At 49.1% G+C, this 23,821-nt stretch overlaps 1 protein-coding gene across 6 annotated transcripts in view; it reads left to right on the top strand.

The window, feature by feature from the left end:
• mpp7a (MAGUK p55 scaffold protein 7a) overlaps positions 1-23,821 on the top strand; it is a 339,487-nt gene that overhangs the window by 140,954 nt on the left and 174,712 nt on the right. For all 6 annotated transcript variants that reach the window (XM_014157501.2, XM_045702141.1, XM_014157503.2 and 3 more), the window contains one exon: positions 436-554. In XM_014157501.2, coding sequence (XP_014012976.1) covers positions 436-554 — 119 coding nt within the window. The remainder of the gene's footprint in view (positions 1-435; positions 555-23,821) is intronic.

Below are 23,821 nucleotides of genomic sequence, written 5' to 3'. Positions count from 1 at the left end.
GCAGCTCAACACCCACGGTCACTTTAACCTGGGTTGGTGGTACCTTCACTAGAGTCAAGTTGGCTGGATGTCCTTTGGGTGGTGAACCATTCTTGATACACACGGGAAACTGTTGAGCGTGAAAAACCCTGCAGCGTTGCAGTTCTTGACACAAACCGGTGCGCCTGGCACCTACTATCATACCCCGTTCAAAGGCACGCCAATCTTTTGCCTTACCCATTCACCCTCTGAATGGCACACATACGCAATCCATGTCTCAATTGTCTCAAAGCTTAAAAATCCTTTGTTAACCTGTTTCGTCTCCTTCAGCTGGTCAGTCTTTGTCATGGAAAGAGAAGAGGTTCTAAATGTTTTGTATACTCAGTGTATGTTTCTCTGTGTGTGTGATGGGCGCTGACTGTGTTGTTTCCTCCTGTTCTCTCTCTGTGTCTCCAGGTCTGTGTGAGTTGCTGTGTGCCCTGCCCTCCCAGCTACAGCCCCATGTCCACAGCCAGGACGACAGCACCTTTCTACACAACATGTTCGGAGAGAGGAGCCTCCACTCGCTGGTCAAGGTAAACCTACTCTACCTCTTCCTATTCCCCCCCTCATCCTTTAAAGTATTGTGTGTGTTTGACAGTAGTGTTAGGATCATAAAGGGTTCCCTCCCTCCTTTTCTCGCTCCTTTCCTTTTTTCAAGCTCTCTTACTTTTTGTCTGTTTTTCAGTGTCTCCCGGTCTGTCGCACACTTTCCCCTTTCCTCTCTCTCACTCTCGTTCCAGTCCTGTCTCTCTCATTCCTTCTGTACAAGGCTGTCTTAATGTCGCGGCAGAACCGTGTCGGGTCATGTGTCTATGTGAAGTGGTTCTCTGGGCCGGACCAGGCGGCTGGGTTGTTAAAACAGATAGTGCCGGAGATGAGCCCTCTTGATATCTTTATTTCTCTGGCAGACGGTGCTAATGAGTGAACCATATGCTGTCCAGCCGTTTGTAGTCTGTCTGTCTGCCCCCTCCCCCCTCCACTGCCCTTGTCTAGTCTGTAGACTACAGCAACACCACTCCTCCCTCTATTCATTTACCCTTCCACTAGTCCAAGGGACAAAGGCCAGGGTTGACAGTATCTTTAACATGTCATTTACAGGTGTATAGGTGAAGAAGTTCAGAACTACTGGAAACCAATGTGGCTTTTAAATCAGAGGCGATGTTGATTGTTGGTCAGTAGCAGACAGTTTCTGATCAGTCTGTTGGCTGCTGTCTTTGTGTCATAGACAAGGGAAGGGAGGGGCAGAGAAAATTCTCAACATATTACCTCCCTCCCCTCACTACATAAATGTTTTCTCTATTACTGTGTGTGTGTGTGTGTGTGTGTGTGTGTGTGTGTGTGTGTGTGTGTGTGTGTGTGTGTGTGTGTGTGTGTGTGTGTGTGTGTGTGTGTGTGTGTGTGTGTGTGTGTGTTTGCGTGCGTTTGCGTGCGTGTGTGCGTGTGTGTGTGCGTGCAGGATCCAGGTTGTGCTGTGCCAATGCGAGCTGAGCCACATGTATGAACTCCAGAAGAATTATAATGGGTGCATCCCAAGTGGCACCTTATTCCCTATATAGTGCACTACTTTTGACCAGACCAAATAGGGAATAGGGTGCCATTTGGGACGCATGTATGGAATAGCTCAGAAGCTTGGGTAAAGACCTGAGGTTGGGACATGACTGAGGAAACAGAATGGGTTTCCTTTCATGTTCGGTTTGTTATGCATGGCTTTGGACTAAGGCTTTTCACCAGATAATGATGGGTAGGTCTGTGTATGTTCAAAGTCCAGATCGTGTCGGCCCAAAGAAAATGTAATGTCCGATGGCACAGATGTCATTATGGTAATGATTGTGGGTTACATTTCCATAACATTTAGGCAGGCATGTGGCTGGACCTCAGGACCTCACCGAGTGTTTGACCACAGTGGATCATGGCTGATCAGGCTTAATCCCTGTTGTACATCTCTCCTGGGGAAGGAACTCTGTCCGTCTGTGGGCAAATGGATATGTTCATGTTCCCTCACTGGTTCCCAATTAAACCCTGAATTAGCTCTTCACAAAGCCTTTGTCTGTTCACAGTGACAGACCTTCTCAGGCTGTTGAAATTGTTGAAAAGTTAGAATTTTGCAGGCTTGGCTTTTCAGTACCCGTAGTTCCCCAGCAGGAAGAGTTTGTGACGAGAAAGGAAACCTCATCTACCTGTTGCCAGCTGCAGTTTCAACAAAAAAGTGGTGCTAGATTGGACCTGAATTGACTGGAATTTGGGTTTTGGGAAATGCCAGTCTGCTAATGAGGAGCCAACGAAGCAGAGCTCGGAAGTCATTCACTCCTCGTCCTCCTTCCTTCCACCTCTCCCTCTTAAAAACCCTATGAAACGTTGGGCAGTGGAGAGCCGACCAATTAAGAAGCTGTGTGATTGTTGAGGGCCGACAGTTAGGATTGGAAGGAGGGGTGTGAGAGGTGGCTTGGCAGCGGTTGCTTTTGAAATGTTTAATGTTCTTTGTCATGGTGATGAATTGGCACCACCACTTAGCGATGTGAATTCCACCACCATCATCCGGACACTGAGCCAACCAGTCACTGACTTCCTGCCACCGGCTGCCTGGCACTCACACTGTGGGTCGCGTCAGCTGCAATCTATAAATGCCCACTAGGTTTACAGCCTAATGCGGCCTAATTCACCATCGCTACTGTAGCGTAATATATACCTCATTAAAGAAGAATGACCCGACCCGCACAGCCGTGAAGCAGGCCCATAAGTCAGGGTAACAATAGAAGACGCGCATTTCTCTTCTTCCGCCAAGACAAGACCATTTATAGGTTTGATTTGATTTTTTCCACTTTCTCTCTCTCGACTCAAAGAAAGCTGAGCTGAATGAGCTTTCAGTGTCTCTTATCCTCAGCATTGCAGGGAGAGGGGAGGGCTGTTTGATCCAACCCAGCTCTAGACAGACAGGCTGGCCTTTTAATGTTTCCTCCTTCCCGTGTGTGTGTGTGTGTGTGTGTGTGTGTGTGTGTGTGTGTGTGTGGGGAGGAGGGGGGGGAGAAAGAGAACCCTCTCACCCTCTCACCTTACAGTGGTGCTGCTCAGGTGAACTCATGTCTATCGTCAGTGACACACTATTACTTTAAACCCTACTACCCCATCCTACACACACACCACCCTCACTACCCGTTCTGCAGATCCAGATTCCCCCCGTGACTACACAGGGCTGTGTATTGGAAGAGGCTAATAGCAGAGAAAACATCCTAGTAATCTGACAAGTTTAAACAGCTCAGCCTGTCCCTGGGCATATGGTAAGCATCAGGCCTCACCTGGGTAACTGTGGAGCTTCGGATGGCAGGATGCCTGGTCAGGATGAGATCCCTAGCAGAGGTAGAACACATGTCAGCGACTGAGAGAGAGGAAGGGAGTAAGAGAGAGGGAGATTCAGGCCTACTGTACAGTGGACCCTAACCAGACTCTCCTCCTGTCATCCTCCTCTGTCTCTCCTCACCTGCCCTTCCAGACAGACAATTGGGCCCCTAGCGTCTCTGTTAATCAGATTATGTCACAGAGATGAAAGATGAAACTAATATAGTCTTTCGGCTGAGTTCACAGGTGCTACTTCCCGAATGGCACCCTATTCCCTATATAGTGCACACCTTTAGACCAGGACCCGTAGGGTGCCATTTGGGACAGATCCAGAGTCCCTGCACTTTGCAGACTTTTCATCGACACGACAACGTCCCCAGCTGCATGACAGAAAGTAAAGCCTGTTTGTGTAACCGCCCGGCGTACGTATCCAAACTAAAACAGACGTTCTTCTTCAAATTAAATTAGTTACTCAAGTGTACTTTCTATAAATTCCTCCCTTTCTACTGTTCCGTCGCCAAGTTCCTCGTACCACAAAAAGCCACAGGAAATATAATACAACGTTCAATTTCCACCTGAATCAGGTGCAGGGCGGTTGGAGACCAACTTTCTGTCAGCAGGCCTTCAGCGTGAGCCCTGAGCAGCTTCATTTGTGGTCGGTCACTTTTCCCTTTCATTCTGGTATAGTTAGATGCTAATAGGCTGGGCTTGGCAGGCAATCAGTCTGCGTCCCAACTTCCACCCTATTCCCTATTAAGTGCACTACTTTTGACCAGGGCCATAGGGCTCTAGTCAAAACTAGTCTCCTCCCACCCTGTTATACTTGGAACCTTTGAAGTGATTGTAGCTGTTGGTATTTCAAATGCTGCACTGCTTTAATGTGACATGGAAAGGTGCTTTACATTAGTTTTAGGTGAAGTCTTTGGTGAATTTGACTAGTTTGCGTACATGATCTCAATTGAACTGGAATTTGATTAGCCTCTTAATATAGTATAGCCCAGATGGTCAAACACATTCTTAGACTGCAGTCCTAGTCATTAAAACACACCATGATATAGGTTCAGGCTACACACAATGTGGGCTGTATGAATGTTTCTGAGCATTGACGTTCAGGACAACATGTAGGAAGGCCAAGGGATAAGCAGCCGTAGACTGCCCTCTCCAATGTTCCCACTCTACCTCCACCCTACCTCAGACTGTCTGGTCCTGGATTTAATCTGGACCTCTCTACCTCCACCCTACCTCAGACTGTCTGGTCCTGGACTTAATCTGGACCTCTCTACCTCCACCCTACCTCAGACTGTCTGGTCCAGCCCTCTAGCACTACTGTGAGATCCCAGAAAGGAAATATTTTCAAACGTCTTGGCCCTACCGCCAAGCTGCAGACCGTACAATATACCCCCTGAACCGTCTTAACCCCACACCCTGCACGACACACACACCCTGCACGACACACTCTCTCACACACAAACAAACACATCACACACTCTCCAATACCCCACACCCTGCAATAAAAAGCAGCTAATCGTCTCTGTGCCTGGGGCTCTGGGTTCGGTTTGTAAGCCTATACCACCTGAGAGATCGGCTCGTGCTGCCTGCGGTTGACACGTCCCTGGGCTCGGTGGCCGCTGAACCCCCCTGTTTATTATTTTGGGGGAACGAAACCTCCTCTCGGGAAGCTTAGAAAACACCTGAGGGGCACGGTGGGAAGATTAGCTTCTTTGTGCATCCCAAATGGCACCCGATTCCCTTTATAGTGCACTTCTTTTGACCTACAGGGGAATGGGGTGCAATTGTGTCGGAAATAGGGTTCCATTTGGGACGCAGCCCTGTTCTCTGGGAAACAGGACCCTTGTGTTAGCTGTCCTCTCACGTGCCTACGCCAGTTCTCATTGTATGCACCATATACAGTTGAAGTCGGAAGTTTACATACACCTTAGCCAAATGCATTTAAACTCAGTTTTTCACAATTCCTGACATTTAATCCAAGTAAAAATTCCCTGTCTTAAGTCAGTTAGGATCACCACTTATATTTTAAGAATGTGAAATTTATGAATAATAGTAGAGAGAATGATTTATTTCAGCTTTTATTTCTTTCATCACATTCCCAGTGGGTCAGAAATTTACATACACTCAATTAGTATTTGGTAGCATTGCCTTTAAATTGTTTAACTTGGGTCAAACATTTCAGGTAGCCTTCCACAAGCGTCCCACAATAAGTTGGGTGAATTTTGGCCCATTCCTCCTGACAGAGCTGGTGTAACGGAGTCAGGTTTGTAGGCCTCTTGCTCGCACACGCTTCTTCAGTTCTGCCCACATATTTTCTATAGGATTGAGGTCAGGGCTTTGTGATGGCCACTGCAATACCTTGACTTTGTTGTCCTTAAGCCATTTTGCCACAACTTTGGAAGTATGCTTGGAGTCATTGTCCATTTGGAAGACCCATTTGCGACCAAGCTTTAACTTCCTGACTGATGTCTTGAGATGTTGCTTCAGTATATCCACATAATTTTCCTCCTCATGATGCCATCTATTTTGTGAAGTGTACTAGTCCCTACTGCAGCAAAGCACCCCCACAACATGATGCTGCCACCCACATGCTTCACAATTGGGATTGTGTTTTTCGGCTTGCAAGCCTCCCCCTTTTTCCTCCAAACATGACGATGGTCATTATGGCCAAACAGTTCTATTTTTGTTTCATCAGACCAAAGGACTTTTCTCCAAAAAGTACGATCTTTGTCCCCATGTGCAGTTGCAAACCGTAGTCTGGCTTTTTATGGCAGTTTTGGAGCAGTGGCTTCAGGTTATGTCGATACAGGACACGTTTTACTGTGGATATAGATACTTTTGTACCTGTTTCCTCCAGCATCTTCACAAGGTCCTTTGCGGTTGTTCTGGGATTGATTTGCACTTTTCGCACCAAAGTACGTTCATCTCTAGGAGACAGAATGCATCTCCTTCCTGAGCGGTATGACGGCTGCGTGGTCCCATGGTGTTTATACTTGTGTACTATTGTTTGTACAGATGAACGTGGTACCTTCAGGTGTTTGGAAATTGCTCCCAAGGATGAACCAGACTTGTGGAGGTCTACAATTTTTTTTCTGAGGTCTTGGCTGACTTCTTTTGATTTTCCCATGATGTCAAGCAAAGAGGCACTGAGTTTGAAGGTAGGCCTTGAAATACATCCACAGGTACTGAAATGATGTCAATTAGCCTATCATTTTCTGGAATTTTCCAAGCTGTTTAAAGGCACAGTCAACTTAGTGTATGTAAACTTCTGACCCACTGAAATTGTGATACAGTGAATTATAAGTGAATTAATCTGTCTGTAAACAATTGTTTGAAAAATTACTTGTGTCATGCACAAAGTAGATGACCTAACCGACTTGCCAAAACTATAGTTTGTTAACAAGAAATTTGTGGAGTGGTTGAAAAACGAGGTTTAATGACTCCAACCTAAGTGTATGTAAACTTCCTACTTCAACTGTAGCTGCTAATTCCCATTTACACAATGAGTTTATTGTACATTGACAGACATTAGCAAATGTAGAAAGCTAAAGTGGTTGAATTGACCTTGTTGCTCTTTAGAGTGTATTAGGCCTATAGCCTACTTGTTGACACAAGCCTGGATCATTATTTCTGGTTTCAAATACCCTACTGCATCCAAACTAAATCCCCTGTCCTCACAGAAACGTTATACTCCGGTGCTTAGGCTGCCGTCCAAATATTGTCATTACTGTTTAATGGACGAAAGCAGCGTGACGTTTGAAAGATCATGTTCAATGTACACAAACACGCTGGTTACGGACAGAGGCAGACAAGGCGGTGGACAGGGCCAAAATTGAAACGGACTTGTGGGGTTGTGATAGGGACAGAGTAAAAAGTAGAGCGAGTCGAAAAACTCCCCCCAGCCACAGAGTACAGACGCATGGCCTATTGAGCATAACATGGGTTGGAAACAAAATGATTCTGAGCGTACTAGTGGTTTGGAGGTGGAGAAGACGTTGATTTACCATCTTCAACTTGTTGTCTGTTAGGTGTGATTTGGCAATCCACGTCTATAACTGCTGTAGTGAAGTGTGTTTACAGCATGAACCCTGGTCTGTTGGGAAACACCACCGTTATATCCCCTAACCTCTGACCTGGAACTAAAACACTGCTTCCCAGTTTGTAATTTAGCCGTTGTTTTGTCCTCAACATTCTCTAGGCTACTAGTTTTATTTACAACCCAATAGCCTCTATAAATCATTTAAATTAGCTTGTTTAATAAATGCCACGTGCAATAAATCTCTGCAGTGTTTTTATTTTACATGTAATGAAACGGGATATTGGAAATTAAAAATGTAAATAGAAACCAAGTACTGTAGTGAAGGTGTTAGACTCATTGGCTGTATTTCTTTAGGAACTTGGTTAGGTGTGTGTGCGTGTGTGTGTGTGTGTGTGTGTGTGTGTGTGTGTGTGTGTGTGTGTGTGTGTGTGTGTGTGTGTGTGTGTGTGTGTGTGTGTGTGTGTGTGTGTGTGTGTGTGTGTGTGTGTGTGTGTGTGTGTGTGTGTGTGTGTGTGTGTGTGTGTGTGTGTGTGTGTGCATGTACCTTCACTGTCTCCTCATGCAGAATAAACAGGGTCTTCTGTGGGGTCCTCTTACCCAGCTGCTAACACTGCTCCCTTTCACTCTCCTAGCTGCATAAGGAAATCTATCCTCTAACTAACTTAATGATATGGCTATCACAGCAGGATGGACCTCTTCAATTCAAGGGGCTTTATTGGCATGGGAAACATATGTTTACTTTGCCAAAGCAAGTGGAATGGATAAACAAAAGTGACGCTATCCCTCTCTCTCTATCCCCCTCTCGCTACCCCCCCTCTCGCTACCCCTCTCTCGCTACCCCTCTCTCTCCATCTCTCCCTCTCTCTATCCCTCTCTCTCTATCCCTATATCTCTCTATCCCTATCTCTCTCTCTCTCTTTCTTTCTCTATCTCTCTCTATCTATCTCTCTCTCGCTCTCTATCCCTCTCTCTCTCTATCCCCCTCTCGCTACCCCTCTCTCGCTATCATCTCTCTCTCTCCGTCTCTCCCTCTCTCTCTCTATCCCTCTCTCTATCTGTCTCTCTCTGTCTCTCTCTATCTCTCTCTCTTTCTATCTTTCTCTATCCCTCTTTCTCGCTCTCTATCCCTCTCTCTCTTTATCCCTCTCTGTCTGTCTGTCTGACTGTATCTATCTCTCTCTCAATTCACTTCAATTCAAGGGGCTTTATTGACACGGGAAACATATGTTAACATTTCCAAAGCATGTGAAGTAGATAATAAATAAAAATGAACAGTAAACATTACATTCACAGAAGTTCCAAAAGAATAAAGACATTACAAATGGCATATTATGTATATATACAGTGTTGTAACGGTCTGTGTAATCTGAGGGAAATATGTGTCTCAAATATGGTCATACATTTGGCAGGAGATTAGGAAGTGCAGCTCAAGTTTTGGTCAGTCACAGTGGTCAGGTATTCTGCACTGTGTACAGTACTCTCTATTTAGGGCCAAATAGCATTCTAGTTTGTTCTGTTTTTTTGTTAATTCTTTCCAATGTGTCAAGTAATTGTCTTTTTGTTTTCTGATGATTTGGTTAGGTCTAATTGTGTTGCTGTCCAGGGGCTCTGTGGGTTGTGTTTGTGTTTATGAACAGAGCCCCAGGACCAGCTTGCTTAGGGAACTCTTCTCCAGGTTCATCTCTCTGTAGGTGATGGCTTTGTTATGGAAGGTTTGGGAATCGCTTCCTTTTCGGTGGTTGTAGAATTTAACGGCTCTTTTCTAGATTTTGATAATTAGCGGGTATCAGTCTAATTCTGCTCTGCATGCATTATTTGGTGTTCTACGTTGTACACAGAGGATATTTTTGCAGAATTCCGCATGCAGAGTCTCAATTTGGTGTTTGTCCCATTTTGTTGTGAATTCTTGGTTGGTGAGCGGACCCCAGACCTCACAACCATAAAGGACAATGGGTTCTATAACTGATTCAAGTATTTTTAGCCAGATCCTAATTGGTATGTCGAATTTTATGTTCCTTTTGATGGCATAGAATGCCCTTCTTGCCTTGTCTCTCAGATAATTCACAGCTTTGTGGAAGTTACCTGTGGTGCTGATGTTTAGGCCGAGGTATGTATAGTTTTTGTGTGCTCTAGGGCAACGGTGTCTAGATGGAATTTGTATTTGTGGACCTGGCGACTGGACATTTTTTTAGAACACATTATTTTGGTCTTACTGAGATTTACTGTCAGGGCCCAGGTCTGGCAGAATCTGTGCAGAAGATCTAGGCGCTGCTGTAGGCCCTCCTTGGTTGGTGACAGAAGCACCAGATAGATCACCAGCAAACAGTTGACATTTGACTTAAGATTCTAGTAGGGTGAGGCTGGGTGCTGCAGACTTTTCTAGTGCCCTCGCCAATTCATTAATATATATTGTTGGAGAGGGTGGGGCTTAAGCTGCATCCCTGTCTCACCCCACGGCCCCGTGGGAAGAAATGTTTGTTTTTTGCCTATTTTAACCTCATACTTGTTGTTTGTGTACATGGATTTTATAGTGTCATGTGTTTTCTCCCCAACACCACTTTCCATCAATTTGTATAGCAGACCTTCATGCCAAATTGAGTCGAAGGCTTTTTTGAAATCAACAAAGCATGAGAAGACGTTGATTTGTTTTGGTTTGTTTCTTTGTCAATTAGGGTATGCCGGGTGAATACGTGGTCTGTCGCATGGTAATTTGGTAAAAAGCCAATTTGACATTTGCTCAGTACCTTGTTTTCACTGAGGAAATGTACGAGTCTGCTGTTAATGATAATGCAGAGGATTCTCCCAAGGTTGCTGTTGACGCATATCCCACGGTAGTTATTGGGGTCAAATTTGTCTCCACTTTTGTGGATTGGGATGACCGGTCCTTGGTTCCAAATATTTGGGAAGATGCCAGAGCCAAGGATGATGTTAGAGTGTTAGTATAGCCAATTGGAATTTGATGTCTGTATATTTGATCATTTCATTGAGGATACCATCAACATCACATGCCTTTTTGGGTTGGAGGGTTTTTATTTTCTCCTGTAGTTCATTCAAGGTAATTGGAGAATCCAGTGCATTCTGGTAGTCTTTCATAGATGATTCTAAGATTTGTATTTGGTCATGTATATCTTTTTGCTGTTTGTTCTTTGTTATAGAGCCAAAAAGAATGGTGAAGTGGTTTACATCTCCATTTTGGATAGATAACTCTTCATGTTGTTTGTTTAGTGTTTTCCAATTTTCCCAGAAGTGGTTAGATTCTATGGTTTCTTCAATTACATTGAGCTGATTTCTGACATGCTGTTCCTTCTTTTTCCGTAGTGTATTTCTGTATTGTTTTAGTGATTCACCATAGTGAAGGCGTAGACTCAGGTTTTCCGGGTCTCTATGCTTTTGGTTGGACAGGTTTCTCAATTTCTTTCTTAGATTTTTGCGTTCTTCATCAAACCATTTGTCATTGTTGTTCATTTTCTTCCGTTTTCTATTTGAGATTTTTAGATTTGATAGGGAAGCTGGGAGGCCAAATATACTGTTAAGATTTTCTACTGCCAAGTTTACACCATCACTATTACAGTGGAACGTTTTGTCCAGGAAGTTGTCTAAAAGGGATTGAATTTGTTGTTGCCTAATTGTTTTTTGGTAGGTTTCCAAACTACATTCCTTCCATCTGTAGCATTTCTTAATATTACTCAGCTCCTTTGGCTTTCATGCCTCATGATTGAGTATTGCTCTGTTCAAGTAGAGTGTGATTTTGCTGTGGTCTGATAGGGCTGTCAGTGGGCTGACTGTGAACGCTCTGAGAGATTCTGGGTTGAGGTCAGTGATAAAGTAGTTTACACTACTACTGCCAAGAGATGAGCTATAGGTGTACCTACCATAGGAGTCCCCACGAAGCCTACCATTGACTATGTACATACCCAGCGTGCGACAGAGCTGCAGGAGTTGTGACCCGTTTTTGTTGATTATGTTGTCATAGTTGTGCCTAGGGGGGGCATTTGGGGCAGGGAATGCTGTCACCTCCAGGCAGATGTTTGTCCCCCTGTGTGCTGAGGGTGTCAGGTTCTTGTCTAGTTCTGGCATTTAGGTCGCCACAGACTAGTACATGTCCCTGGGCCTGGAAATTATTGATTTCCCCCACCAGGATGGAGAAGCTGTCTTCATTAAAGTACAGGGATTCTAGTGGGGGGGTATAGGTAGCACACAGGAGTACATTTTCTCTGCTAAGATCATTTTCTTTTTAATTTCTAGCCAAATGTTCCTGTTTTGATTAATTTAATGGAGTGGGTTAGGTCTGCTCTATACCAAATTAGCATACACCCTGAGTCTCTTCCCTGTTTCACACCTGGTAGTTTGGTAGGTGGGACTACCAGCTCTCTGTAACCTAGAGGGCAACCAGTGGGTCTGTGGGTCATCTATGGTCCAGGGGGGGGTCCCGCAGGTCTGGGAGATAGTCTTGCTGGTCTGGGCGGGGTGTCTATTGATCTGTTGCTCCTGTGTGAAGTGTTGGGGCTGCGTTTGAGAGCCATGTCCTTTATGGTCCGGACGAAGGTGGGCACTGCTGCCTTGTATAGGTGGACCTGGTCATAGAGGCTGTTCAAGTCCAGGGTGGAGTGGTGGGCCAGGAAAACATTTGGATTTGAGGCACAGTCACGGGAAATACTTGTGTTTACCCGCTGTATGGTAGCAGGGTGGAAGTCTTTTCGTGGTAGCAGGGTGGAGATAACCACTTGTGCATTGGGGAAAGTAGAATAAGCTTTTTCTATCACTCCCTTCAGTGCTGTGGCCACCCTTTCCTGCTGTGTTCTCAGGTGGTTTGTGCCTGTGTGTATTATGTGGCTAGGTGAACCAAGTTGGTCCTCAGACAGAAGGTCTAGGGCACGCTGGATGTTTGGACACCAGAGTTTAGACACACTGTGTTTGGGAAATTGTTTTATTTCTTGTATATACACTGCTCCAAAAAATAAAGGGATCACTTAAACAACACAATGTAACTCCAAGTCAATCACACTTCTGTGAAATCAAACTGTCCACTTAGGAAGCAACACTGATTGACAATAAATTTCACATGCTGTTGTGCAAATTGAATAGACAACAGGTGGAAATTATAGGCAATTAGCAAGACACCCCCAATAAAGGAGTGGTTCTGCAGGTGGGGACCACAGACCACTTCTCAGTTCCTATGCTTCCTGGCTGATGTTTTGGTCACTTTTGAATGCTGGCGGTGCTTTCACTCTAGTGGTAGCATGAGACGGAGTCTACAACCCACACAAGTGGCTCAGGTAGTGCAGCTCATCCAGGATGGCACATCAATGCGAGCTGTGGCAAGAAGGTTTGCTGTGTCTGTCAGTGTAGTGTCCAGAGCATGGAGGCGCTACCAGGAGACAGGCCAGTACATTAGGAGACGTGGAGGAGGCCGTAGGAGGGCAACAACCCAGCAGCAGGACCGCTACCTCCGCCTTTGTGCAAGGAGGAGCAGGAGAAGCACTGCCAGAGCCCTGCAAAATGACCTCCAGTAGGCCACAAATGTGCATGTGTCTGCTCAAACGGTCAGAAACAGACTCCATGAGGGTGGTATGAGGGCCCGACGTCCACAGGTGGGGGTTGTGCTTACAGCCCAACACCGTGCAGGACGTTTGGCATTTGCCAGAGAACACCAAGATTGGCAAATTCGCCACTGGGGCCCTGTGCTCTTCACAGATGAAAGGAGGTTCACACTGAGCACGTGACAGACGTGACAGAGTCTGGAGATGCCGTGGAGAACGTTTGGCGGTGGGTCAGTCATGGTGTGGGGTGGCATTTCTTTGGGGGGCTGCACAGCCCTCCATGTGCTCGCCAGAGGTAGCCTGACTGCCATTAGGTACCGAGATGAGATCCTCAGACCCCTTGTGAGACCATATGCTTGTGCGGTTGGACCTGGGTTCCTCCTAATGCAAGACAATGCTAGACCTCATGTGGCTGGAGTGTGTCAGCAGTTCCTGCAACAGGAAGGCATTGATGCTATGGACTGGCCCGCCCGTTCCCCAGACCTGAATCCAATTGAGCACATCTGGGACATCATGTCTCGCTCCATCCACCAACGCCACGTTGCACCACAGACTGTCCAGGAGTTGGCGGATGCTTTAGTCCAGGTCTGGGAGGAGATCCCTCAGGAGACCATCCGCCACCTCATCAGGAGCATGCCCAGGCGTTGTAGGGAGGTCATACAGGCACGTGGAGGCCACACACACTACTGACCCTCATTTTGACTTGTTTTAATGACATTACATCAAAGTTGGATCAGCCTGTAGTGTGGTTTTCCACTTTAATTTTGAGTGTGACTCCAAATCCAGACCTCCATGGGTTGATAAATTGGATTTCCATTGATTATTTTTGTGTGATTTTGTTGTCAGCACATTCAACTATGTAAAGAAAAAAGTATTTAATAAGATTTTTTCTTTCATTCAGATCTAGGATGTGTTGTTTAAGTGTTCCCTTTATTTTTTTGAGCAGTATATTTCCCATGGTACTCCTTATGGACTCTGTGTCTTGTGTATATTCTCAGTGGGTTTGGGGGGGTTGTCAGGAGTGCTATCAGGGTGGCTAATGGGGGGTGCTCAGAGGGGGTGAGATCCCCTGGGCTTGGCGTTCTTCATTTGTCGACATCTGCTGTGATGTGGAGGCTATGGTCAGGGTCTGGTGTGGACTGTTCTGCTGTGGTGTGGAGGCTATAGTCAGGGTCTGGTGTGGACTGTTCTGCTGTGGTGTGGAGGCTATGGTCAGGGTCTGGTGTGGACTGTTCTGCTGTGATGTGGAGGCTATAGTCAGGGTCTGGTGTGGACTGTTCTGCTCTGATGTGGAGGCTATGGTCAGGGTCTGGTGTGGACTGTTCTGCTGTGGTGTGGAGGCTATGGTCAGGGTCTGGTGTGGACTGTTCTGCTGTGATGTGGAGGCTATGGTCAGGGTCTGGTGTGGACTGTTCTGCTGTGGTGTGGAGGCTATGGTCAGGGTCTGGTGTGGACTGTTCTGCTGTGATGTGGAGGCTATGGTCAGGGTCTGGTGTGGACTGTTCTGCTGTGATGTGGAGGCTATGGTCAGGGTCTGGTGTGGACTGTTCTGCTGTGGTGTGGAGGCTATGGTCAGGGTCTGGTGTGGACTGTTCTGCTGTGGTGTGGAGGCTATAGTCAGGGTCTGGTGTGGACTGTTCTGCTGTGATGTGGAGGCTATAGTCAGGGTCTGGTGTGGACTGTTCTGCTGTGATGTGGAGGCTATGGTCAGGGTCTGGTGTGGACTGTTCTGCTGTGATGTGGAGGCTATGGTCAGTGTCTGGTGTGGACTGTTCTGCTGTGATGTGGAGGCTATGGTCAGTGTCTGGTGTGGACTGTTCTGCTGTGGTGTGGAGGCTATGGTCAGGGTCTGGTGTGGACTGTTCTGCTGTGATGTGGAGGCTATGGTCAGGGTCTGGTGTGGACTGTTCTGCTGTGATGTCAACACTATGGTCTGGTGTGGACTGTTCTGCTGTGATGTGGAGGCTATGGTCAGGGTCTGGTGTGGACTGTTCTGCTGTGATGTGGAGGCTATGGTCAGGGTCTGGTGTGGACTGTTCTGCTGTGATGTGGAGGCTATGGTCAGGGTCTGGTGTGGACTGTTCTGCTGTGATGTGGAGGCTATGGTCAGGGTCTGGTGTGGACTGTTCTGCTGTGGTGTGGAGGCTATGGTCAGTGTCTGGTGTGGACTGTTCTGCTGTGATGTGGAGGCTATAGTCAGGGTCTGGTGTGGACAGTTCTGCTGTGATGTGGAGGCTATGGTCAGGGTCTGGTGTGGACAGTTCTGCTGTGGTGTGGAGGCTATAGTCAGGGTCTGGTGTGGACTGTTCTGCTGTGGTGTGGAGGCTATAGTCAGGGTCTGGTGTGGACTGTTCTGCTGTGATGTGGAGGCTATAGTCAGGGTCTGGTGTGGACTGTTCTGCTGTGATGTCAACACTATGGTCAGGGTCTGGTGTGGACAGTTCTGCTGTGGTGTGGAGGCTATAGTCAGGGTCTGGTGTGGACTGTTCTGCTGTGATGTGGAGGCTATAGTCAGGGTCTGGTGTGGACTGTTCTGCTGTGGTGTTGAGACTTTGTCGGGAGCTGAGGTGGGCTGTTCTGCTTGCTTCTCTGTGGGGGTGGCCACCTCTCTGGTGGGTTGTTCTCTGTCACACGCCATCCCCCTCACCCTCTCCTCCAGCAGTATGATCCTCTCCCTCCATCCCCCTCACCCTCTCCTCCAGCAGTCTGATCCTCTCCCTCCATCCCCCTCACCCTCTCCTCCAGCAGTATGATCCTCTCCCTCCATCCCCCTCACCCTCTCCTTCAGCAGTCTGATCCTCTCCCTCCATCCCCCTCACCCTCTCCTCCAGCAGTCTGATCCTCTCCCTCCATCCCCTCACCCTCTCCTCCAGCAGTCTGATCCTCTCCTCCATCCCCCTCACCCTCTCCTCCAGCAGTCTGATCCTCTCCCTCCATCCCCCTCACCCTCTCCTCCAGCAGTCTGACCCTCTCCCTCCATCCCCCTCACCCTCTCCTCTCCTCCATCCCCCTCACCCTCTCCTCCAGCAGTCTGATTCTCTCCTCCACCCCCCTCACCCTCTCCTCCATCCCCCTCACCCTCTCCTCCAGCAGTCTGATCCCCTCCCTCCATCCCCCTCACCCTCTCCTCCAGCAGTCTGATCCTCTCCCTCCATCCCCCTCACCCTCTCTTCCAGCAGTCTGATCCTCTCACTCCCTCCATCCCCCTCACCCTCTCCTCCAGCAGTCTGATCCTCTCCCTCCATCCCCCTCACCCTCTCCTCCAGCAGTCTGATCCTCTCCCTCCCTCCATCCCCCTCACCCTCTCCTCCAGCAGTCTGATCCTCTCCCTCCCTCCATCCCCCTCACCCTCTCCTCCAGCAGTCTGATCCTCTCCCTCCATCCCCCTCACCCTCTCCTCCAGCAGTCTGATCCTCTCCCTCCATCCCCCTCACCCTCTCCTCCAGCAGTCTGATCCTCTCCCTCCATCCCCCTCACCCTCTCCTCCAGCAGTCTGATCCTCTCCCTCCATCCCCCTCACCCTCTCCTCCAGCAGTCTGATCCTCTCCCTCCATCCCCTCACCCTCTCCTCCAGCAGTCTGATCCTCTCCCTCCATCCCCTCACCCTCTCCTCCAGCAGTCTGATCCTCTCACTCCATCCCCCTCTCCCTCTCCTCCAGCAGTCTGATCCTCTCCCTCCATCCCCCTCACCCTCTCCTCCAGCAGTTTGATCCTCTCCCTCCATCCCCCTCACCCTCTCCTCCAGCAGTCTGATCCTCTCACTCCCTCCATCCCCCTCACCCTCTCCTCCAGCAGTCTGATCCTCTCCTCCATCCCCCTCAACCTCTCCTCCAGCAGTCTGATCCTCTCCTCCATCCCCCTCACCCTCTCCTCCAGCAGTCTGATCCTCTCCCTCCATCCCCCTCACCCTCTCCTCCAGCAGTCTGATCCTCTCCCTCCATCCCCCTCACCCTCTCCTCCAGCAGTCTGATCCTCTCCCTCCATCCCCCTCACCCTCTCCTCCAGCAGTCTGATCCTCTCCCTCCATCCCCCTCACCCTCTCTTCCAGCAGTCTGATCCTCTCCCTCCATCCCCCTCACCCTCTCCTCCAGCAGTCTGATCCTCTCCCTCCATCCCCCTCACCCTCTCCTCCAGCAGTCTGATCCTCTCCTCCATCCCCCTCACCCTCTCCTCCAGCAGTCTGATCCTCTCCCTCCCTCCATCCCCCTCACCCTCTCCTCCAGCAGTCTGATCCTCTCCCTCCATCCCCCTCACCCTCTCCTCCAGTAGTCTGATCCTCTCCTCCATCCCCCTCACCCTCTCCTCCAGCAGTCTGATCCTCTCCCTCCCTCCATCCCCCTCACCCTCTCCTCCAGCAGTCTGATCCTCTCCCTCCCTCCATCCCTCTCACCCTCTCCTCCAGCAGTCTGATCCTCTCCCTCCATCCCCCTCACCCTCTCCTCCAGCAGTCTGATCCTCTCCTCCATCCCCCTCACCCTCTCCTCCAGCAGTCTGATCCTCTCCCTCCATCCCCCTCACCCTCTCCTCCAGCAGTCTGATCCTCTCCCTCCCTCCATCCCCCTCACCCTCTCCTCCAGCAGTCTGATCCTCTCCCTCCCTCCATCCCCCTCACCCTCTCCTCCAGCAGTTTGATCCTCTCCCTCCATCCCCCTCAAACTCTCCTCCAGCAGTCTGATCCTCTCCCTCCCTCCATCCCCCTCACCCTCTCCTCCAGCAGTCTGATCCTCTCCCTCCCTCCATCCCCCTCACCCTCTCCTCCAGCAGTCTGATCCTCTCCATCCCCCTCACCCTCTCCTCCAGCAGTCTGATCCTCTCCCTCCCTCCATCCCCCTCAACCTCTCCTCCAGCAGTCTGATCCTCTCCTCTAGTGCTCTGTTCTTCTCCTGCTCTTGCTTTTTATATTGTTGAAGTTGTCTCACTACAGTCCAGAGTGCAGATATGTCTCTCTCCATCTCCAGCTCTCCAGGTCTGGTTAAGGGGGTGTTGTTGTGCTGGACTGTTGTCTGGGTCTGTGCTGACTGGAGTGTAATCTCCTGCTGTCCCAGCTCCACCTGCCTTACCTCCAGCTGGGTAAATGTATCCTTCATTTCAATGAGGGAGTAGTACTCTGTGCTGGGAGGTTGACTTTCAGCTTGGGGTTGCTCGTCTGTGGGGTTATATAATGAAGAGGTCTGGTCTGACCTGCTCGGGGTGGAGGTATCTTTCTCAAGGGAGAGCTTCTCCTGCCGAGCTAATTCTTGATTAGGTGAAAGTCCCGCTGAAACTGTTTGGGGTTGCCCTGTACCAATACTGTTCCAGACTTATAGAGATTCATATTAGCTGACTCAGAGTCCTCGTTTTCTAGTATCCTGAGTTTCCACCCTTCGTTAACACCCCCTCTCTTAACAGAGGGGTAGTGTGTTAATATAGCACTGTGCCATGCCAGGGGATGGTCTGGTTAATATAGCACTGTGCCAGGGGATGGTCTGGTTAATATAGCACTGTGCCATGCCAGGGGATGGTTTGTGTGGAAGATGAGGATGCTGATGTTCCCATTTATATAATAGTCTGAAAAAAGTGTCTCTTGATTTTCCATAAGGAGCTTCATTTTGTGATCTTTTCTTGTCTTATCATTCTTTACGTACACAGGCTGCTGTATTTAATTACCTCTGAACAGCAGGAGGCAGCTTCTAAGGCCTCTCCATTTGGTTGGAGTAGATTGTTCCACTCTCCTGCCATTGTTGGGCTAAAGGGCTTTGACACCTCTCACTTGACATGTCGGTGCTAATTGAAGTTGTATCAAGCTTGGCAGCCTTAATTTAGCATTCAGTCCTTATAAAGTAATGTAATGTATTTTTCTTCTTGGCTTTTGGAGATAAAATATAGCTTCAGACTAAACATTACTCACTCAGTTCCAGGTAGGATGGTGTTTTCAGGTTTCTGTTGTTTCCCAGAGCATTTGCTGTATCGCGTTGGAATAATACTCTTTGGTAGTTGTAAGCCTTTCAGGTAATCCCATCCAAAATCAGGTTGTAGGTTTTGAGTTTTGATTTGGAGAGTTATGTTGTAGAAGGTAGCATCCTGTAAATGTTCCTGATAAAAAATCCAAGTTTATCCAACTCTAAATCTATATTTCTTTAAGAACATGCTGAAAGATTCAGGAGCTCTTCTGATCATGATCTCTCTCTCTCTTCCCCCCAGTGCATCTGCTCTCTTAATAAGCTGTCACATTCTCCAGACATTTTCATGACAAATGAGAGTTGAGCGTGTTCCTAGCAGATCCGGAGTGCTGAGCAGAGCTTAGGCGCCGTGCTGGCCCGGCCCAGACCTACCTCCTCAAGGAAAGATGCTCATTGTGTAACTAGCTACACTCCAATATAATTCTACCCTAGCAGCAGTCTGTTGTCCCTCAGCAGTCTACAATGCTGTCTATATTACTGTTTTATGACAAGTTTAAGGGTTTCATTCCAAGTTGTTCAGGGCCTTGGCTAATTGGCCACGAGATACTCTGGAGCTAATATCAAAGTAGTTGAGACAATGCCCTGTGGCAATGTGATGGTTGAGGACCATCTCCAGGCTCTGTCTAGGACTTCTCCATACTGGTCAGGTCACCATGCCAGACCAGATCAGACCATCTCCAGGCTCTGTCTAGGACTTCTCCATACTGGTCAGGTCACCATGCCAGACCAGATCAGACCATCTCCAGGCTCTGTCTAGGACTTCTCCATACTGGTCAGGTCACCATGCCAGACCAGATCAGACCATCTCCAGGCTCTGTCTAGGACTTCTCCATACTGGTCAGGTCACCATGCCAGACCAGATCAGACCATCTCCAGGCTCTGTCTAGGACTTCTCCATACTGGTCAGGTCACCATGCCAGACCAGATCAGACCATCTCCAGGCTCTGTCTAGGACTTCTCCATACTGGTCAGGTCACCATGCCAGACCAGATCAGACCATCTCCAGGCTCTGTCTAGGACTTCTCCATACTGGTCAGGTCACCATGCCAGACCAGATCAGACCATCTCCAGGCTCTGTCTAGGACTTCTCCATACTGGTCAGGTCACCATGCCAGACCAGATCAGACCATCTCCAGGCTCTGTCTAGGACTTCTCCATACTGGTCAGGTCACCATGCCAGACCAGATCAGACCATCTCCAGGCTCTGTCTAGGACTTCTCCATACTGGTCAGGTCACCATGCCAGACCAGATCAGACCATCTCCAGGCTCTGTCTAGGACTTCTCCATACTGGTCAGGTCACCATGCCAGACCAGATCAGACCATCTCCAGGCTCTGTCTAGGACTTCTCCATACTGGTCAGGTCACCATGCCAGACCAGATCAGACCATCTCCAGGCTCTGTCTAGGACTTCTCCATACTGGTCAGGTCACCATGCCAGACCAGATCAGACCATCTCCAGGCTCTGTCTAGGACTTCTCCATACTGGTCAGGTCACCATGCCAGACCAGATCAGACCATCTCCAGGCTCTGTCTAGGACTTCTCCATACTGGTCAGGTCACCATGCCAGACCAGATCAGACCATCTCCAGGCTCTGTCTAGGACTTCTCCATACTGGTCAGGTCACCATGCCAGACCAGATCAGACCATCTCCAGGCTCTGTCTAGGACTTCTCCATACTGGTCAGGTCACCATGCCAGACCAGATCAGACCATCTCCAGGCTCTGTCTAGGACTTCTCCATACTGGTCAGGTCACCATGCCAGACCAGATCAGACCATCTCCAGGCTCTGTCTAGGACTTCTCCATACTGGTCAGGTCACCATGCCAGACCAGATCAGACCATCTCCAGGCTCTGTCTAGGACTTCTCCATACTGGTCAGGTCACCATGCCAGACCAGATCAGACCATCTCCAGGCTCTGTCTAGGACTTCTCCATACTGGTCAGGTCACCATGCCAGACCAGATCAGACCATCTCCAGGCTCTGTCTAGGACTTCTCCATACTGGTCAGGTCACCATGCCAGACCAGATCAGACCATCTCCAGGCTCTGTCTAGGACTTCTCCATACTGGTCAGGTCACCATGCCAGACCAGATCAGACCATCTCCAGGCTCTGTCTAGGACTTCTCCATACTGGTCAGGTCACCATGCCAGACCAGATCAGACCATCTCCAGGCTCTGTCTAGGACTTCTCCATACTGGTCAGGTCACCATGCCAGACCAGATCAGACCATCTCCAGGCTCTGTCTAGGACTTCTCCATACTGGTCAGGTCACCATGCCAGACCAGATCAGTCCATCTCCAGGCTCTGTCTAGGACTTCTCCATACTGGTCAGGTCACCATGCCAGACCAGATCAGACCATCTCCAGGCTCTGTCTAGGACTTCTCCATACTGGTCAGGTCACCATGCCAGACCAGATCAGACCATCTCCAGGCTCTGTCTAGGACTTCTCCATACTGGTCAGGTCACCATGCCAGACCAGATCAGACCATCTCCAGGCTCTGTCTAGGACTTCTCCATACTGGTCAGGTCACCATGCCAGACCAGATCAGACCATCTCCAGGCTCTGTCTAGGACTTCTCCATACTGGTCAGGTCACCATGCCAGACCAGATCAGACCATCTCCAGGCTCTGTCTAGGACTTCTCCATACTGGTCAGGTCACCATGCCAGACCAGATCAGACCATCTCCAGGCTCTGTCTAGGACTTCTCCATACTGGTCAGGTCACCATGCCAGACCAGATCAGACCATCTCCAGGCTCTGTCTAGGACTTCTCCATACTGGTCAGGTCACCATGCCAGACCAGATCAGACCATCTCCAGGCTCTGTCTAGGACTTCTCCATACTGGTCAGGTCACCATGCCAGACCAGATCAGACCATCTCCAGGCTCTGTCTAGGACTTCTCCATACTGGTCAGGTCACCATGCCAGACCAGATCAGACCATCTCCAGGCTCTGTCTAGGACTTCTCCATACTGGTCAGGTCACCATGCCAGACCAGATCAGACCATCTCCAGGCTCTGTCTAGGACTTCTCCATACTGGTCAGGTCACCATGCCAGACCAGATCAGACCATCTCCAGGCTCTGTCTAGGACTTCTCCATACTGGTCAGGTCACCATGCCAGACCAGATCAGACCATCTCCAGGCTCTGTCTAGGACTTCTCCATACTGGTCAGGTCACCATGCCAGACCAGATCAGACCATCTCCAGGCTCTGTCTAGGACTTCTCCATACTGGTCAGGTCACCATGCCAGACCAGATCAGACCATCTCCAGGCTCTGTCTAGGACTTCTCCATACTGGTCAGGTCACCATGCCAGACCAGATCAGACCATCTCCAGGCTCTGTCTAGGACTTCTCCATACTGGTCAGGTCACCATGCCAGACCAGATCAGACCATCTCCAGGCTCTGTCTAGGACTTCTCCATACTGGTCAGGTCACCATGCCAGACCAGATCAGACCATCTCCAGGCTCTGTCTAGGACTTCTCCATACTGGTCAGGTCACCATGCCAGACCAGATCAGACCATCTCCAGGCTCTGTCTAGGACTTCTCCATACTGGTCAGGTCACCATGCCAGACCAGATCAGACCATCTCCAGGCTCTGTCTAGGACTTCTCCATACTGGTCAGGTCACCATGCCAGACCAGATCAGACCATCTCCAGGCTCTGTCTAGGACTTCTCCATACTGGTCAGGTCACCATGCCAGACCAGATCAGACCATCTCCAGGCTCTGTCTAGGACTTCTCCATACTGGTCAGGGCTCTGCTGTAAGCCGACCGGTATGAGAGAAGAGGAGAAGACAGCCAGCCAGCCTCGTCCTCTCTGGTGCTGGGAGACTGAATAGGGTAACCAGGGTTCTTGGGTAAACACAGACTGACAAGCATTTCAGTCTCAAGCCTGCACATCTGTCTGTGTGTGCCTGCCCCCTGGTCTGTTTCCCCTGCATGGTACAGTCCTCCTCACCTAGTGTCTCCCTCCATGCTGAGAGGGGTTGATGAGGTGTTCTGAAGTTAGTAGCTGTAGTGATCTGAGCCACCAGTGGAAACTGGAGATGTGGATTCTTCATACTGGATACACTTCATTGGGTCCTGCTGGAAAATGGAGCGGAGGGGTGGAGGGATTGAAGGGGTGGGTGAGTAGATCTGTGGAGTGGTCACGTCGAGCGCCTCTGGCCAGACGACATTAAGCAGGAGCTCCAGGCCTCCTCGCTGGGCCCCGCAAGCCGAAACACAATCCAGCCCTCTCTCTCTTTCCATCTCTCACTACCTCTATCTTTGTCTGTCGCTCTCTTTCTCCAATCTTTTTCCTTCCCTCGCTTTTTTGTCTCTCTTTCTCTCCCTCCCACCATATCTCCTTCCGTCTTTCGTTCAGTCTCTCTCTCTCTCCTGTCGCTGCTGTTCTGCCAGACTGTTGTTTTTGTCCCTGAGTGATGCTGGTGTTTTTGAAGGATGTACTCTCTTGTGGTCTGCCTGTCCTCTGTGTGTTGGTACTGGGCTGCCACACCACAGGCTGGCATTGAACCCAGGCTCACAGACCTGGTAACCAAGACTAGGACCACCAGCCGGGGGTGAGGGTGACTGATGACTGAAGATGAGGAAGACTGATGTTCCGTTCTCAGGGGGGCTTAAATCCCCTCTGGAAACGGTATCCTGTTTCAAACATGAACATCTCATATTGACATCCGCTATCCATGGGCTGTGGGTAATGTTTAGTGTATTTCTGTGTGTATGTTAAGCCTGTTGGGTATTAATGGAACGGGACACAACCTGGTCTGGGGACTCCACTGAGAGATCAGGACACACCGGCTCATAGTAGCCTGTTTTCTGGAAGCTCCTCTCCCTGTATAGGTAAACATTCATCCCTAAGTTCATCTGATCGTGCGACGTTCGGTCTGTCCTCCTCTCACTGCAGTCAGAATCCCCGCCTTTGAT

The sequence above is a fragment of the Salmo salar genome, chromosome ssa19 (genome assembly GCF_905237065.1).
Source record: "Salmo salar chromosome ssa19, Ssal_v3.1, whole genome shotgun sequence".
NCBI lineage: Eukaryota > Metazoa > Chordata > Actinopteri > Salmoniformes > Salmonidae > Salmo > Salmo salar.
This window is presented reverse-complemented; position numbering and strand designations above follow the sequence as displayed.